Source organism: Moschus berezovskii, chromosome 2 (assembly GCF_049115385.1).
Source record: "Moschus berezovskii isolate FMDL1 chromosome 2, NW_MosBer_1.0, whole genome shotgun sequence".
Classification (NCBI taxonomy): Eukaryota; Metazoa; Chordata; class Mammalia; order Artiodactyla; family Moschidae; genus Moschus; species Moschus berezovskii.
In genome coordinates this window covers 112,094,129-112,112,814 of record NC_142461.1, presented here as the reverse complement: position 1 = coordinate 112,112,814, position 18,686 = coordinate 112,094,129, and the positions used below count along the sequence as shown (strand labels likewise).

General features: G+C 43.0%; 1 protein-coding gene across 1 annotated transcript in view; it reads left to right on the top strand.

Annotated features, from left to right (window-relative positions):
- Positions 1 to 311: 311 nt before the first annotated feature.
- Positions 312 to 18,686, top strand: part of LRP2 (LDL receptor related protein 2) — a 184,030-nt gene continuing 165,655 nt past the window's right edge. Inside the window, exon 1 of the mRNA XM_088829892.1 lies at positions 312 to 562. Coding sequence (XP_088686018.1) covers positions 484 to 562 — 79 coding nt within the window. The 5' untranslated portion in view covers positions 312 to 483. The remainder of the gene's footprint in view (positions 563 to 18,686) is intronic.

Below are 18,686 nucleotides of genomic sequence, written 5' to 3'. Positions count from 1 at the left end.
GCCCTCGTGTGATCGTGTCAGTGTGAGTGTGTGACGGTGATGAGCGTGTGTGCACGTATGAATGAGCGTGTGTACCTGGGAAGTGTGCGTGAACGTGTGAGCGGGTGCGTGTGCGCGCGCGGCTGTGTCTGTAGAAGTGCATGCGTGAGAGTGCACGCGTGTGTTCGGGTCCCGACTCCTCTCGCAGCTGCAAAGTGCAGGGGGCGGGCCGGGCGGCAGGGGGCCTGCTCCGCGGGATTCCCGCAGGCTAGTTCCGGGGCGGGCGGGTCTAAAGGGCTTTATGCACGGTCTGGAGGGTGGGGACTGACGCGGGTAGAAAACGCGATTCCTCGGGCGCGGGTCCCGGTTTTCTGCCACTAGGAGCCCGCAGAGGTGCGGCCCTGAAAGAGCGCTCCCCAGTGGAGGCGCTGCAGTGCCGAGTGCGACGCGCGCCCACCTCCCGGGGAAGGAACGGCGAGGCCGGGGACCCGGACAGTCGCTGGGATGGAGCGCTGGGCGGCGGCGGCAGCGTGCACGCTGCTGCTGGCTTTCGCCGCCTGCCTGGCGCCGGCCAGTGGCGAAGGTAAGCGCCCACCGGCCGGAGCTCCGCGCCGAGTGCCGGACTTCCCTGGCTGCGGCAGGGTCGGGTCCGCAGGCGAGCGGAGTGGGCTGCGGCCGGCAGAGGCCAGGAGCGGGAGGCGGCCGGACAGCTCCCTGCGGGGCTCTCAGGTTGCCCTGCGTGGGGCCAGCAGGAGCGCCCGTCCTTCGCCCGCCCCGGCAGTGAGCTGTCCCAAACTTGAGAAAGCAGCCCCTGCGGTTTCGGTGACAGCAGAGCCCACAAGGATCCCGCCTTTGTTCCCACGGAGGTTTGTCCCAACCCTCCTGGAAAGTACTTTGCTGCTCTCCCCGTGAGTCCGCAGCCTGCTCCTCGCGCTGGTTTCTTCTCTCCGGGGCCGAGCGGTCCTCCGGCTGCTCCGTGCGCAGTTTTCCACCTGCAGCGCCCCGCCCGGGAATCCCTTCGCGCGCCCAGGCTGCGGGCTCGAGCACCCCGCCTTTCTGCAGCAGCGAAACTTGGTCTCGCCGTGACCCCCAAGAGACCGCATCTCGATAAAGATCATTCACTAGCCAAGATAAGGCCGGGAGGTGGGATTGGCCGAGAGAGCGGCTGATACGCTGCAGCATTTTCTTGAAGGGTTTCCCTTTCCAGCCGGGAAGTGGAGGCTTTTGTGTGGATGAATGGGGCTCGTCTGCGCGGCCAGAGTTTTGAGGGCTCGAATGGAGAAAGTTTCTGCGATGAAGCGCTGTGAACTTCTCTCAAGTTGTCGGGAGAGTTTTAGTTTTTTACAGGAACGGAGGCGAGGGAAAGAGGAGGAGGGAGTAAGGGAGAGAATAAAAAGAGTAAGAGGGGAGGAGGAGAGAAGAAAAGCAGAGAGAAGGGAGAGAAGGAGGGGAAAGAGAGAGATCGGGGGCTGGGGTCGGGGAGAAGGAGAGAGAGAGAGGAAGCTAGGGATGAATGGGAGAGGCGAGGAGGCAGGGGAACAAGCGAGTTCTCTCCCTGGCTTTGCGTTGCTAGGTAGCAGCGAAGAGCTGCGTGTGACCGACCACCAGACAGACAGAGCGAACGCTGCTGCCTCCAGGGGGACTAATCTGTCTGTGGGGACGGGAGACCACCCTCTCCCCCCCACCCCTTCCTCCCGCTCCTTCCTTCTCGGACAACTTAATTGCCCTACAATGAAAATGAAACCCCTATTGTTGTAGGATTAGCCAAAGCAATAAATTGATTTTCCTGGATCACATATTAGGGACTGCAGAAGCCCCCATTTATGGCAGAGAAAGGGGATGGGCCAGTGGCATGTATTCAAATGGTTAATCTGCTTTCTTTCCTCAATTCTTAGAGTAAGCTCCTTAGAGGGAATCAACTAAGTAATTATACAGCAACTCCTAGCAGTACACATTGCAGACTTCCTGGGAAGAAGTTTGGAAACGCCAACAAACCTCACTGGTCCTGTAAAAATCTTTGAAAAAGGAGGGGAGGCAGGAAGAGAACGTTAATAATTATAACTTTGAAAACCTTTTCTCAGGGTTGGTAACAGAGAAAAAGAATTTATTGTTATTGTGGAGGGTTTGTCCTAAATATAGCCAGAAGTTTTACTATATGCTCCTGTCAGTGCCTGGCGAAAGGAAATCTTGTCCGGATTAAACTGGGATACATCTGGGTTGTCCACATACAACCCAAACAGATGTTCTCATCCCTGTGTTAATGTCTTAGTCACCAAATAACCTGTACTTAATCTTCTTGGTAGTTTAGACCCATCCATCTTTAATTCTATAATAATAATAGCATAATAATAATATGTATAGTATATATCATATGATATTGTATATATTATATACTTTTATGTGGCAGGCCCTGTTCTAAGTATTTTACACTTGTTGAAATTTAGTCTTTATCACGCCCCCTTTTAAGTAAGCACTCTTACTGTTGGGAAATGAAGGCATAGACCAGTTAACTTCCTTAAGGTCATGTGGCTAGAAAATCACTGTGAGACAATTCCCAGAGATTCTGATTCCAGAGGCTTTAACTAAACTGCTCTAGTATATGGCTCTTTTGTACTAGAAATGTCATACCCCCTTAGTTACTGTCCACGTGTGAAGTTACTGAAGAAGCCAAGGGACTTTTTCCAAGTCTTTGCCACATACTGTAGAATTTGCTTGCTGCTCATAACTGAATGTTTACAGAAACTCTTTTCAGGTGTCTAGCCTTACTCTTAGTCTTCCCAATTGATCATTTTTACATACATGTCCCCTGAATATTGTCAGCCTGGGGGTTTAAGAAGATTTCTAGATTCCTGTTGTATTGATTTTTGACTTAGATAAATAAGTATGATGACATTGTAAATGCCCTTATTTTGGCATAAAACATTTTAGGTAAGATCATCCTGCAAACTTCGTATCATTAGAAACTGGAAAGTGTTTTGCATTTAGTCTTTTAAAAAATATTGCCTATCTGTGACTAGAAATTATTTGCACTGCCCTCTATTTTCCATAATTCTTTTTAAAAAATGCGGGAGGGCCTGAAGCAATGGCTTGACCTCATTCTAGCTGTGTGACCTTGGGGAAGTCCTTTAACTTTGCATGGCTCAGTTTGCTTATCTGTAAAACTGGTATGATAATGGGAGAATCTATTCTGTGACATTTTATGAACATAAAGTGGTAAGTGTGCCTTAGTATGGTGTAAGGAACTGCAGACAATGATTATAAACTAATAGCTCTTTTTATTACTTTGATTCACAATACCTTTTCTTGCTTACTGATCATATTTCTAATTTCAAAATGCACATGAGAGTATCTTTACGTATTTTCCACCTAACATGTCTCTGAAGAATTCCCAGATTCCAGGATGTGATTTGAAGTTTTTTAGAAAATGTTATGGTTTCTCAGGCAATGATATTCTTTCATCCAATAGAAGTTTGATTGTGCCCTTAATAGGATCAGGTTTTATGACAATTACGTCTTTGGGTACAGTTTATATGCTTAAAAAGGTTGTGTGGCCAATAGCAAACAGGCAACATTTTGGTTCTATCATGTCTCTATTATCTGCTGCTGCTTTTATTTCACAGCAATTGGCTTTTCTTTCTCTAACTGAAGTTCTTCCTTGCCAGTCTTTGGGGCTTCTGCTTAAACTTGCTGTCCCTGCCCTATTTTAATATAAACTTTTATAACCTTAGATATATCACTTGGACTGCTTGGCATTATTTTATAGCTAAGTAACTAAACCCTGGAGGGAGACTGAAAGGAGTGAAAGGGTGGGGATGAAGTGCCCTACATGAAGGGCATTGATAGAGCCGGGGTCTGAGCCTGAGCCTCCTCATTCTTCTACAGGACCTTTTATAGATGTGTGTCCTCTAACTGTCCCCACGTCTAGATCTCTAGATTCCTTTTGTGTTGATCCTGACTTATCAGTTGAAGCAAAGTATGATGAAAAGATGATATTGGCGAATCTTTAGTTGGGTGGGTCACCTGCCTCAGGCCTAAGCTGAATCTTATGATAGATTAATATAACCATGTGTTTTTAGCTTGATCCAGAACTCCGAAAGTCTGTGCCTCTGGATCCATTTTTTAAAAATTGTGGACCATCAGAGCACATTTCTGAAGAGCTGATATAACTCAAATATTAATAGTTATAGTCTATTAATTTTGTGATCTTGAGGAATTAAAAAAATCATTGCACTGTGGCAATCCACAAACATTATTGATAAGCATCTACAGTGTGCTGGTAAGACAGTAGCATCAGCATAAGAGAAAGGTTAAGGATGATGAGAACTGAGAAGAGGAGTCGAGACTGCACGGTTAATGGGCTGCAACTCTATGTGTAAGATCCGGAGATAGTAATTTTCTAGTTCCTAATAGCTCTGGCTAGGATTTCACCTATATTAGACTTGACCCATTCCAGCCTCCGTGTTTTGGGCTGCTTTTAGAATGATCGGATTGGTAGATGTTTTGAAATGTCAGAGGTATTTCTTTGATGCTGCTGCTACTGCTGCTGCTAGGTTACTTCAGTCGTGTTCGACTCTGTGCAACCCCATAGATGGCAGCCCACCAGGCTCCCCCGTCCCTGGGATTCTCCAGGCAAGAACACTGGAATGGGTTGCCATTTCCTTCTCCAAGGCATGAAAGTGAAAAGTGAAAGTGAAGTTGCTCAGTCATATCCGACTCTCGTGACCCCGTGGACTGCAGCCCACCAGGCTCCTCTGTCCATGGGATTTTCCAGGCAAGAATACTGGAGTGGGGTGCCATTGCCTTCTCCGTCTTTGATGCTTCCCATGGTTTATAAAGGGCCTGTACAAATGTTTCCTATTTGATTTCTTGACCGTCTTAGCATTGTGAGACAAAGTAGGAAAAGTGTGAATTGGGGTTTAGAGGATCTGGGTTTGAAAGTTGCCTCTGCCATTTTCTATCTGGGAAATTTATTACAACATCCTCAACTGCTCTGGGTTGGTTTTATCTATAAAACGGGCACATGTTTACCTCATAGGGTAGTGATGCCAGTTAACTGAGAAGAGTGTGAATAGCTTTTTAGACTGTGAGGTCTCATGTATTTCTATCCATCATGCCTGCCCTTTTCAAGAATTTAACTTTTTCTAAACTTGTGGAGAAGATCTTGTATCTTCGTATCTTCCCCCCACCCCCCTTTTCAGTACAAGGGATCTTTAAATGATTTTCTTGTGCACCTTTGACACAGTGCTTTATTGGCTACAGCAGCTGTACACATTAGTCTGAATTCTCATGTTTGTAAATGACAGAAAACTCAGTTAAACTGCTTGAAGCCAAAAGGAAGGAGTATTGAAATATATAGTTGAAAAGATAGAGCTATTAGGTTGAACCATATGGGACTATTGTTTTCCTAGGTCAGAAGCAGTCAAATTTGGCAATTTGGTTCAACCTAGTAGAGATGGGCGCTCAGCCTACTTCATGTTGATTGGTTTCTCCATCTCCTGGTTCTGAGATGATTGTGTTCTCTAGTGTGTTCTTCTCTGATGTCACATCTTTTAATGTTATGTCCAATGGAAAAGAGTAAGTTTTGTTTTAATTATACTCTGCAAAAGTCTCAATTGCATTTCAGGGACTCCTTTTAGGTCATAAGCTCATCGGAGAACCAGTCACTATATCCAGGGACATGAAATGTGCCTCTGGCTTAGACTTGAGTCACATGCTTGATCTCTGAAGTCACAGACTAAGTCTAGACCCCAGAGGGAAAATGAGGTAAGACTCCCAGGAGAATGGTGAACAGATGTGGAGTTGCAGAAACAACAGATATCTGAAACACCTTATCAGATAAAACCAGTTTTCCATTTTATGTATGAAGACAGACTTGAAATTTATCAAGAGTAGGTGGTCCTAGGATAACTCAATAATTGAAGAGGGAAACGTCTTGCAAATATTAAAGCAAGACACAGATATGATGTTGTGTTCGTGTGATCATGTTGCAACTGGAAGGTTTTTTTTGTAGCCTAAGGGATTCTTATTTGGAGCTTTACTTTGTGATGGACTGGAATGTTCTGGAAAATGATCTGAGAGATCAAAGTACGGAAGCTCTTGAGTCGTTTGTAGGATTTCATTTTTCAGCAAGTCCTAGGCCTTTGTCCCTTTTCCAACGTACTTCATTTGTTTTTATTCCTAAAATGTTGTCCCTTTTCCAGGCACTAGACCTTGGCTGTGAGAAAGAGCTAGAGAAAAAGGAGGGAAGAAGGGTTTGGAGACATATGAAGATGCTTCAATGGAGACAGAATGCACTTTGGTGCTCATCTAAGAATCCTTAGCATATACTGTAGGGAACTTCTTCTATAGACAGTGGAACAGGTATCTTTCACACTTCACTGGGTTAATTCAGAAATGCTAAACATTTGCCCTTTATGCCAGTGGTTATTTTGCTGGTCTTTAAGTCTTGTTTCTGTACCAAGAAACTGGAAACATCAGTTTTCAGGAAATTTAAAAGTCTCTCCAAGAGTATAACAGATTAGACAATGTGAAGTTTCATGTTAAAATCTCTATGCTTTTGGTCATTAGCCCTCAGGTCATGCCTGACCCCCAGCATTATTGGAAACATTGAGAAATGAATGAAAGAAGGAAATGTAATTACCACTCTGTGTGTTGAAAAGTTAAGTCACTGTTATTATAGATACAATGGCTTGTTTATTGTCCAGGTCTTGAGATTCCAAGTTTGGAATCAATACTAGAGGTCTCCTTTAAGTTTATATATCATCAGCCTCATGAAGATCAGCAACTTTTAAAATAAGCCTTTACTCACTGATTCACATTAATAGCATATCGACTTTTGAGTGCCCAGTGGGTACTGAGGAAACCCCCCAAAGAGAAAGAAGACCACGGTTACACTTCTATTCTGCTAGACTTACTTGGATTCTCATATAAAAACATCCTGTCTTATGGTGTCAGAGACTTGCTTGTTATTTTGAGCCCAGTTCTTTGGTGTTTATTTTCATTAACAAGGAGGTTTTCTTTGTAAAATGTAAAAAAAATCAAAACTCATTTATTTTGATAAGGAAATCCTTAAGTAAAATTGAATTTAGGGATGGAAATATCTGAAATATGTCAATCTTACCTACCTTTTACTGTCACTAAAGGGAAGGAGAAAATGCTAGTGTGTACTTCCACACTGGTTTGATTTTGATGTGGAAAGGCTGTGGAGGATACTTTTTGTTGTTAAGAAACAGAAAACCCACCTCCAATTGGCTTAAACAATTAAGGGTATTCATTGACTCATGTAAGCAAAAACTTCTGAGGCAGAGTGGGGTTCAGGTAAGGTGCATTCAGGGCTCCAGTTCTCTTTCTTTGTGTTCTTCTTGACTCTACTCCCTCTAGGTTTCAGCTTTGTTTTCAGGCTGGCTTTCCATATTGTTATATTATAGCTGCCAGGGCAAATGGGGCTACATGTTTTCTTGATCCTATCTAGGGACAACTTTGAGATTTCATCTGTGTTCTCAAAAGCATTATTTCATCACAATTTATAGAATATGATAATCTCTAGGGCCCCTAGATGGAAATGAGCTAGATTCTTAAGCTTGGCATATTATAAAAATTACCTGGGGAGCTTTAAATATCAATTCTTAGGCAAAAACTCACACCTACTATATCAGGAGTACGGAATCTGTATTTTAAGTAATTCTGAGAGTCAGATGATTTGGAAGCAACTGACCTGGGTAACCTGTCTCATTTTTAGTTTTGTAAACTGAAACTAACTTGCCATGGCAGATTCCTTCCACTAGCAGTGAAGAGTACTCCAGTTATATCTATTCTTTCTTTTGGATGGGGATGTTACAAGGTAGCTACAGTAACAAGGAAAACGACTCATTTACATCCAAGGGTGATATGAAGTACTGCCCCCATTCCTGGCAGTCTCCTTTCCTGGCCAGTTTGACAGTCCCTCCCTGCAGCCACTGTTTGTGTCTTAATTGGATTCTTTGCTTTCTCTGCTCTTTCCTTGGACACCCTTGATGTCCTTCCTCCCACTGTTAAGAATCTGAAGTTCTTTGAGCTGACCCAAGTCGGGAATTCATCTCAAGAGCATACCCTGGCAGAGCTCACTGGCATCTATCCCATGTTTGGCATTGGGAGTTATTAGAAAATCTTATTGCCCAACTCTTTGTTGATCCCACTGGGACTTATAGTCCATTGATCCTGCCACCTCTTCACTGTCCCTCAAATCCCTTAGTTATTTACTTCCTTAGCTTATATTTTATGGCCCATCATTAGAACCACTTCCTTGCCTCCACCCTCAGCAGTCTGGTCCTCTTCTCTCTGACCTCCAACACCACCTGCTCAAACAACATTGCTTCTTATAGACATGAAAATAGAAGCAATCAACAGAAGGACGCACATTCTCATAACTCAGTCATCATCATTTGCACCTCAGCCTGTATATTTTGTCTTTCCTCCTGTTCGTCGGGACGAACTTTCCGTGCTCTGCAGTCCAGCCAGCTCATTCGTGTTCTGGATCATACTGTCTCCCCTCTCACCCTTTGTCTCCTCTCAAGAAATCTTCATTTTCCCCACATTCCCTTCTTGCCATCACCTATTTTCTCTGTTCCTTGGCAAAACTCCTTGGCAGATTTATCTTTATCCACTGTCGTTTTGCTCGGTTTTTCTCATATCCATGCCATTGAGGTGTTTTCTCCCCCACCACCCTTGACCAAGGTGTTTCTTTGGCCAAGGTCACTTCCATTTTGTTAAATCCAAAGACCCATTCTCAGCTCTCATCTTGTTTAGCTAACTAAATTTATGACTATAATCCAGGCCCTACCCTAAACTCTAGTCCTGTATGTCCAACTGCTTATTTGATAACCTGGTTGTACAAGAGTCATTTCAGACTTACATCCAAAAACTGAACTCCTGATCTTCACTAATGCCCCAAACCTGCTTTATCCATTGACTTCCCCATCTTAGAAAGTGACTACTCGATCTTTGCTTAGACTCCAAACTTTGGACTCTTTCTTTTTATACCTTACATCCAATCCATCAGAAAATCCCATCATTTCCATCATCAGAATATATGTAGAATTCAACCAGTTTTCATCTTTACCACTGCTGTGTCGATGCAGGTCATGGTTACCTATTACCTGGATTGTTGCAATGTCTTCCCTACTGATCACCTGGTGCTCTTCGGTCCCCCTCCTGTCAGCTCTCAGCCCCCTTTAAAAACCAGTCAGATCTTGTCACTCCTCAAGTCAAAAGCGCCAATGGCTTCTGTCACACATGAATTGGATTTTTCAGAAACAGATGCTGAGATGGACTTTGGAGTGCAAGATATTAATGAAGATCAGTGTCTGTGAAAGGAAGGGGAGGAAGCGGGAATAGGCAGAGAAAGAAACTGAAGTGGGTAAAGCCTCGATTGACCCAGTGGGGAGATCTGGAGCTGCAGCTGGCAAGGAGAATGTTCAATGTCAGGCTGAATTGGCTTTCCTCAGTTGCTGCATGTGGCCTTCCTTAGCAAGGTACCTTTCTATCGATACAGCTGAGGTGGACGTTGGAGGAGTTGAGTGTAGGTAGAGAGTCCTTCCCTGCAGCTGGCCCTTCCTTGGAGGGGAATCTGGATGGTGCCTCTCCGCATCTCCCTGGCCACCGCTGCTCCCCAGCTCGTACAGAGTCAGAGTCCAGGTAAACTCTGTTAGCTCGGACATCCCCTGAGCTGTCTCCTCCTCTCCTCCCACTCACAGTGCGACGGTGGTTGTTCAGTTGCTCAGCCGAGTCCAGCTCTTGGTGACCTCAGGGACTGCAGCACGCCAGGCTTCCCTGTGCTTCACCATCTCCCGGAGGTTGCTCAAACTCGTGTACATTGAGTCGGTGGTGCCATCCAACCATCTCGTCCTCTGTTGTCCCCTTCTCCTGCCTTCAATCTTTCCCAGGATCAGGGTCTTTTCTAATGAATCGGCTCTTTGCACCCAGTGGCAAAGTATTAGAGCTTCAGCTTCAGCATCAGTCCTTCAAATGAGTATTCAGGGTTTATTTCCTTTAGGACTGCCTGGTTGGATCTCCTTGCAGTCCGAGGGACTCTCAAGAGTCTTCTCCAGCACCACAGTTGGGAAGCATCAGTTCTTTGGCGCACAACCTTCTTTATAGTCCATATCTCACATATGCACATGACAACTGGAAAAGCCATAGCTTTGACTAGATGGACCTCTGTCGGCAAAGTAATGTCTGTGCTTTTTAATACACTGTCTGGGTACAGTGGTGTTCTTGCTTTATTCCCAATGTAGTGAGCACCTTAAGGCCTTCATACGTGCTTCCTCTCTTCTTGAACACTCTTCCCGCAGACTGTGCATGACCGGCCTCTTCGTATAAGCAGGTCATTGCTTATAGGTCGCTTTCTTCATGTTGATTTCTCAGATTCTTTGCTCTTTCTTCATTGCACTTATCACCCTCTGACATAATGGACATTGGTTTTTTGTTGTTGTTGTTTATTTACTTTGTTTCTCTTTTCTAAGATATAAATTCCAGGACCACAGACATTTTTATCTCTCTTATTCATTGTCTTATTCCTAGGACTGAGAATTGGGCTAACGAAATAAATCTAACTTGAATGAACGATGGATAGGTGCCACCATGGGTACTAAAACTAAGAAGGGCAGCCTCCGCTCATCACTATGTCCCTGGTATTGCCAGCCATTGATTCCGCCAGGCTCCTGGAGGCCCCATCAAGGTTCTGATGGAGAAAAAAAGAAAATTGCTGTCTCTATCAAAACAAGTGGCTTAGCAACGCTATTTCTTTCCATTTGACTCTCCCCCTTCCTCCGCCTCACTGCCCCCCAACTACTGATGACTCCCAACACATTTGATTGTAGCGGATTCTGCATCAGCCTTTTTAACTTCCACCCCAGACACTTGGCTACTCTGTGAGAATCCCCTGTACATACAGAATGGGTCATTCTGCTATTTTAAGGACAGATTTGATACAGTAGCTTTTACAAAAAGATAAGCCAAAGTTTCAGACTTTATGTTAGTGGACTGTCACTCTGTGTTTAAACAGAACACAAAAGAAATCTGTCTGAGACCACGGCACAGTGAAAACAGCCTTGATCAGACAAAAGGCCCTCTGAAGAGGGGAGTGGTTTCCCAAGTCGGGGAGGCGGCGTGGACTGTGGAGGAAAGAACATCACATGTCAAGTCAGGACATTCATGGGTCTTGTTCGTGATGAATGAAGGAAAAATGGGCCCAGCTGAAGAGGGCCAGACTGCTGCAAACTGCCCATGGCTGCTCGTCCCTGGGTGCAGTCTTCCTCACTTTAGACCCTTTTTTTTTTAATTGAAAAAAATGATTTATTTGGCTATGCCGGGTCTTCGTTGTGGCATATGGGATCCAATTCCCTAACCAGGGATTGAACCCAGGCACCCTGCATTGAGAGCACAGAGTCTCAGCCACTGGACTACCAGGGAAGTCCCTGGACCCCATTCTTTTGATGGCTTCGTAATGCAAGCATGACCGAATAGTTCAGAGGCAGAGGAATGACTCAGTGACATGCAAGTAAGTTGTTGGAATACAGATGGTATTTAAAGTTACGAGATAGGATGAGACTACCAAAGCAATGCAAATAGAGATGAAAACTAATCAGAAAGGTGGATGGGAGTAAGCATGAGGGAACAAGGAGAGGCCAGCAAGGAAGGAAGGAAACCAGGAGTGAAGAAGTTGGGAGAATGACCTGGAATAGTTATTGCTAAAATTTTTGAGTGTTTTCTATGTGCCTGATACAGTCCTAAGTGTTCACAGGTGTAACTTTACCCACTTCTTTATTATTAACAGTTTGAATTTTATGGATAAAGAACTAAGGCAGGGACTTCCCTGGTTAAGACTTGGTGCTTCCAATGCAAAGGACACAGGTTTGATCCCTGACTGAGGAAGTAAGGTTCCACATGCCTTGCAGCAAAACGTAAATAAGTAAATAAAAAAGAAGAACCAAGACAAAGATAGGGTAGGTAGTTTGCCCATAGCCATCTAGTTAGCAAGTGGTAAAACCAAGATTTGACCCCAGAGTGCTCATTCTTATGTGTTATCACTGGGCAAATAGGATCAAGTGAAAGATAGTGCCTCTGTGTCCATCAAAGCCTCATTTAATGGCTCATATTATGATCAGGTGACCTCATTTCAGAAGCTGGTATTTGCAACTCAACTCTTGGACATTTTTGTGCTATTTTTGCATATTCATTCATTCATTCCTTGTTGATGGAGGCCATATCATGCTTTGACATCAAGTAACTGGAAACAGCCAAGGATAGAGAGATTCCTGCCACATGGGCCTGTCCAAAGCAGCTTACCCTGAAAGAGTAACCCATTGTAACCCAGGTTTCCCCTCTATTCTCTTTAGGTACTGGATGATTCCTGCTTGCTGACTTTCTCCTCTGCTACTCTTCCATTATCTAAGAATGTCTTCTCTATAATTACACATCTTTTAATTCAAAAGACCCTTTGACTATCAGAGAGAGTTCTATTTTAACTTCCTTTTAGGGATGGCAGTGCAGATATAGAAAGTTGTTGCTTTATACTTGATGGAAAAATTCCTACTAAGTTCCCTTATTCAAAGTCCTAGAAGAAGGTAATGAATAACCAAGTGAGAACTGAGACTCTTGTTAGCTGGAAAGGTTGTTCCTGGAGAGATGGGGAAGGCATTTGCATATGGGTTGGAAGGGCTGGAATGTCTCTTGGCTCCAAAGTGTCTCTCACCCTGGCCAGAGATGTCTGCTCGGTCACCATTAGCGCCAGTTCTTTAGAGGAATACATTCTTCCCCTTGAAACTCTGGTTAAAGTGCAGAAATGTTTACCCCTGTCTGGCCAAGTAGTTAGCTGAGATAATAATGCACAGAAAACATTCCTGAGTGAGGTTCAGAGAGAAGGAGATGCAAAGTTGATAGTTTGATAGGGGGCAGGGACGAAAGAAAGGAAGGTATCTGAAGGTGAGAGTCTTGGAAGGGAGCCTACCTCATCTCCTAATTAATTGTTTTGCTTAAATCAGCTTTTCTAGGTAACAGAGATGTTATTGCTTGTGCTTTTTCCTTAGGATGACATTATGGGGAGTTTCTGCTGTAAATCTGTTCAATTGACATCAAAGATTGAACTTCTTACTTTCTAGTAAGGCTGTCCTTCCTCTAATTAGCTCAGTGAAAATAAGATTGTTAGAACAAAAGGAAAGGTTGACCCTAAAAGCAACAAAGTTGCAGCACTCTATCAGTCATTCCTTAGGGATTCATTGGCATCAGGTAAGGTTGAGAGGAAAATTTTGGATTTAGAGTAAAGGGAAGTTACAATTTTTTAGACCATAATGATAACTATTAATAAACCAGTTTTATTTCTTAGTATGCAATAAAACAACAGTTTGCATGTGGATAAGGTAAAAGCCATACATTTCTTAAGTCAATTGCTAAATGGTTGACTTTTATGTACCACCTCTCTGAATTATTTTTCTAGTTCACTTCTGACATAAAAATTTACTTCTTCCCTAATATTTGGTGCAGTGAGGTGTTGAAAGAATTTGCTAAGTAATCACTGGAAGCTGAGATTCTAGTGAAAAACAAAATGCATGGTTTAAAAATTGAACGTACTAACTGGGAGAGAGCAAAGATTAGATTCTTCTTTCTGTAAATAATTAAACCCAGCAGGGCAGACAAGAGAGAACATGGGACTTGAGCTAAGAAGGATGCGTAAGGTATTGAACACTTTCACTTCCCTGTGAAGGAAATCAAAGAGGTCTTTAATAGTTGTTGCTGATTGTGAATATGTGCAACAAAATCCTTAATCCAGATTTACTTCTCAAGCATTTTGCTGTGATTGAAGGAATGAGAAAGGGAAGAGAAGAGGAACTGTTTGATTGAGGCCCTTTAGCACTCTTTCTCTCTAGGAGGCCCAAGTGTGGTTTGTCACAGTGACCTGGGACTTTGGTTCCCTTCAGGACCACCACCTGGCACTGGGGGTGCGTGCGTAGATCAAAGACAGTTGGTTTTACTTTTTCTTGCCGAGAAGCGGTGGATCTATGAATTGAGAGCTGTATTAACACAAGACACATAGGATGGATTCTTCCCGATTTTCTCTTTCAGAGTTGGTTTTCTTACACTTTCCACACCGTCTCCCCTTTTTTGAGGTGGTTGGTCTTAATTTTTCTATCTGTAAAAAAAGAGAAAAAGATTTTACAGTTTTCCTGTGGGTAAGCTTCAATATTAGCCTTAACAAAGAGCTTTATCATTTAAATTAGCATAGACTTAAATTGTGCATGTATAGTTTTATAAATTTTCATACATGTATGTATTTGTGTATCCAGCGCCACGACCGGGATTGGAACAGTTCAGTAGCCCCCACCCCCTCGATTCCCGCAGGCTATTGCTGTAGTCACACTCTCCAAATAAAGTTTCTCAGTTCTTTTTTTTGAAAATTCACTTTCCCATATGAAAGCCTCAGTTTCTGCCTTTCATTTGTTCATTTTAATTCAAGAAGTATTTCTAACTCATTTTTGAAGTAATTCAAAATGACATGGGTGAATGGGAAGGTTGCAAGCTTGGTTTCCCCCATTACATGGAGGAAAAAACTCTGGAAAGATAGCTCTTTCAGTGTACACTTTCAGTATAGCCATATAGGAAAAAAATTGGCCTAAACTTGGCTTGTTGCTAGATTGGAATCTGCAAAGAAAACACACTCAAGTAGTCTCCCTTGAAGCAGAGGACAGAGGTTTATTTTTTATTTAACGATTTACCCCTTGACACCTGGGAAATGATTAGTTGATGTTTTCAAAGAAGATTAAGTCAGTGTGGTTAATTAACTGTGGTAATCAGGTGACTTAAATTAATTAACTCCTTGTTAACAATTTCCATCAATTTTGTAAATAAATGACTGAATCAGTAAATTATACTCAAGATTAAAGGCTATAAATATAGCCTTTATTTTATTTATAAATATAGCCTGATTTATTTTATTGATGACAAATTAGGGAATTTTCTCTTCATCTCATTCTCTTCCTGCCAACCTTACAAATGAGAACTAGCTGGTTATAGTTTGAGAGAAATGCACCAGAGTAACTTTTAATGTATGATTTTACGGAAAAGTCTGGTGAAAGGACACTTGAGAAGATTTAGGGGAATGAAACTTAATCAGCATATACATAGCAAAATAAAGGTATGATGGTGGTAGCAAGTAATGATGAAACTCACTTTAGGATAAGCTTTTAACTATGAAGTCTTTAATGTTTTATTTTCTTTCTTTTTTTCTAAGTGAAAAATGAATGAGGGATGTAACAATTTGGTGTTTAGCTAGAAATAAATTTGAGTGGAGATTTAGATATTCTATTGAGAAGGAACTTACCAAAATGTTGGGATGTAGTGATTGCATTAGTCAGTAAAGCTCAACTGCAGATTTAAAGTGCTATACAAATATACAACTAAAATGTTCTTATTTTTAGAATCTTTATAGATGAAAATTCTCTTCCTTACTTAAATGATTATGTCTTGGTCTCCAGACAATGAGCTGGAACATAACCAAACTGTCCCCCATACCACTGCAGTTTCTGAAAGGCATTGAATGCTCAGGGGATTTGCATCTGTCGGATAGGTGATAGAGGGTTATTTAGGATTCCTTCTAGAAGGAACATTTGGCATCTTGAATAACGTATGAGAAGTGAATATATTTACGAATTTGCAAAAATTCAGTGCTAACATCAATCAGATTTTATAAGGAGAAAATTCCTACAGTTTCCTTGAAGGCAGCCTAAATTGTGGGGATGAGCTGAAGCCAGTGATATAAATTTACATTTGTGGTCGCTGAGCAAAATTTTGGGCTCTTTCCACTATTATGGAAGCTCTCTGGTCCCGCCCCCTGCCCCCTTCTCCACCCACCCAAGGGTCCTCAATCTGAAGGGTCTCCTCTGGACACAGTTCACCTGTGGTTGAACCCTGTCTGGTGCTGGGACTCTGTCTGGTGTTAAGTTCCAGAGATGTACCTCTAGGCTGCTTGACCTCTCTGAGCTTCAGTTTCCTGGACTACTTAGTGATTTCTACTCCACAGGTTCCTGAGAATATTTAAAGGACATTGTGAGCGTGCAGGGTCCGGCACTTGGTGAGCATTCAGTAAACCTTTGGCCCCACAGGGAACCTGGTGCTAAATCATTCATAGTTGACCAGCTCTTGCTTAGGTCAATGCAGCAGAGCAGCCACCATGCTGTGTCTTTTGAAATAAAGGAACTACTTGTCACATTCTCTATCCATAGAACTTGTTGGGGGAAAAAATTTTTTAAAAAAATTTTTTTATAAGGAGAGGGAAGTCAAGGAAGCATTAGAAGACAGGCATTGTACCTTGCCTTTTTACCCCCAAGAACATTTATTTGGACTTACCCCTCTAGGGCTTGAAATCACAGACCTAAAATGTCATGTTACGTAGGATTTCAAACTTCTCAATGGGCTCAGTGTTTCCATTTTGCGTGTCTTGTGCCTGCTTCCTGTAAATCTGGTCCTCTGCAGAGCTGACTGGTGATGTCTTTGTAACTCTGAGAGCAAGAGTGATGGACGCATGGATATAAGTAGAGCTCAGATGTGCCCTCTGGTCTAGGAGAAAGCCTTTCAGAGGGAGGAACAAAGGTGAACCCTCGGCTTTTAAGCAGACTGTGTAAGGATCATAAATAGTGATTTTTTTTTCCCTCTTTTAATAATTTCGGATTCTTTGAAAATAGACAATGGTCTGTTAGTGCTCCATAAATGCCTGGTGAATTGAATTGACAACGTGGAAGCACTCAGTGGCTTTAGAGGGTGCCAGGATCTTACAATTTTTTTTTTTTCTTTACATCAAAGGAAATCTGCTTCAAGCACACTCTTGGTAATTTGAAGGCATGTGTCAGTGACATAGGATGAAGAATGTGTTTTGTTCTTGGTCATGCCCTATACTTTCCTGCCTCTATGCCAGTTCCAGTTTGTTCCTTCTGCCAGGCACACCCTTCCCTCAGACCCACATATTGAAGCTTAAGTGCACCTTCCTCCACAGGGCCTTTCTTGGTCTCTAGTGAATGTTATCTGAGCCTCTCTCACAACACTTATCATCACACCAAGAATTAAAATTATTTATGTATTTTATCTCTTTCTCTAGCATAGGACCACTGATGCTAAGAATTATGCTTGCCTCCTCTGGTATCCTCTGTCTGGCACAGAGCCATGTGTAAGCAGGAAACTCAAGAAATCTTTTAGTGGAAAGTTCTCTGAGTTGTAGTAAAGCAACTCTGTCCTTCCAGGTAGGTGACAGGCATGCTCTACTGCAGAGAGGATTGTGTTTGGCTTTGTTTCTCCTTTACATAACCAGCAGTAGGAGGCTGACTTGGTCCTTCCATCTATCATCAGGGACCTACGTACCTATCTTCCTGCTCCACCAGCCTCTGCTGGTGGCTTCCATCCCTAAGGTCACCTCATTGTCCAAAATAGTGTCTGTAGCCATGGCTACCTCTGCTGCATGTTAGGTGTGGAAATGGAGGAGGAAAGAGAAGGGCATGCTCTCTCTTTAAAAGAGACTTCCCAGAAGTCCTGCACAGCCCTATTGCTTGCATTTCATCTCATTGATTAAAACTTGCTCCAGTGACCACACTTAGCTGAAGTCTGGGAAATATAGCCTTTTGGCTGAATACACCGTTCACCTGAATAAAACTGGGATTCTGTGTCTGAAGGAGGAAGAGGAATGAACATTGTGGTAGGCTATTGTGGTCCTGGCCATAGATGTTCAGGTGACCCTGGGCATTTGTTCCACTTCGAGGACCCCACCTTTGTTAAGATATTTGAACTGGATTTGGAGGATAGATGCAAGGAGGATGAGAGAACTGTAAGCATGTTTTGGGAGGAATGATAGAAAAACTTGATGTTTCTTTTGGAGAAGAAAAGAATCAGAGGAACAATGGTTAGTTCTCTCTTCAAATATTCAAAGGACCATCATATGGAAGAAGGATAAAGCCTTTTTTTTTTTTTTGGCTTATGCTTCATGGCATGTGGGATCTTAGTTCCCTGACCAGGGATGGAACCTGTTACCCCTGCAGTGGAAGTGTGGTGTCCTAACCACTGGATTACCAGGGAAATCCCTTGGAGAGCTTTCCCAAGGGAAGTCCCTAAAGCCTATTTTTAATGATTCTAAGGGGTAAGAAGGGAGTTGTAGGCACAGAGGAGGCACCAGAAGAGGGCCGGAGTTTTGAACCCGGGTGTAGACTTCAGGGCTTTCTCTCTGGAAGGTCACTTGACTTCTCAGCAGGCTTCCCTCTTCTCCCCCTTTCCTCACCCGACTCCTCCCCGCCCCCATTTTAGAGTAGTATAGCAAACATACAGCCGTCTGGTTACTCAGACTTCGTCTTTTAAACTTCTGTAGAAAAGCTGTTGACTTTTAGACATGCTGGGTTGAATGGAAGAAGGGAAAAGTAGACTCCTCTGCTTGAGATGCATTCCTACAGGTGTAGTGGAAAGTATGCCTTCAGTGTATCAGCTTCATTCCTTAACAGCAAGCTTTGAAACACTGGGCTTCCGTGTGTGTGTGTGTGTGTGTGTATGTACATGCATATATACACAGATATACACATACACATTAGGTGGAGTTGGTAAATCTTATATTTCCAATGGAAGGAAATCTTTGAGTTACAAAAAGTAGAGCAAGGGGTTTCAGTTTACAAAAAAACCAAAACTACAGTATTTCAGTAAATCGT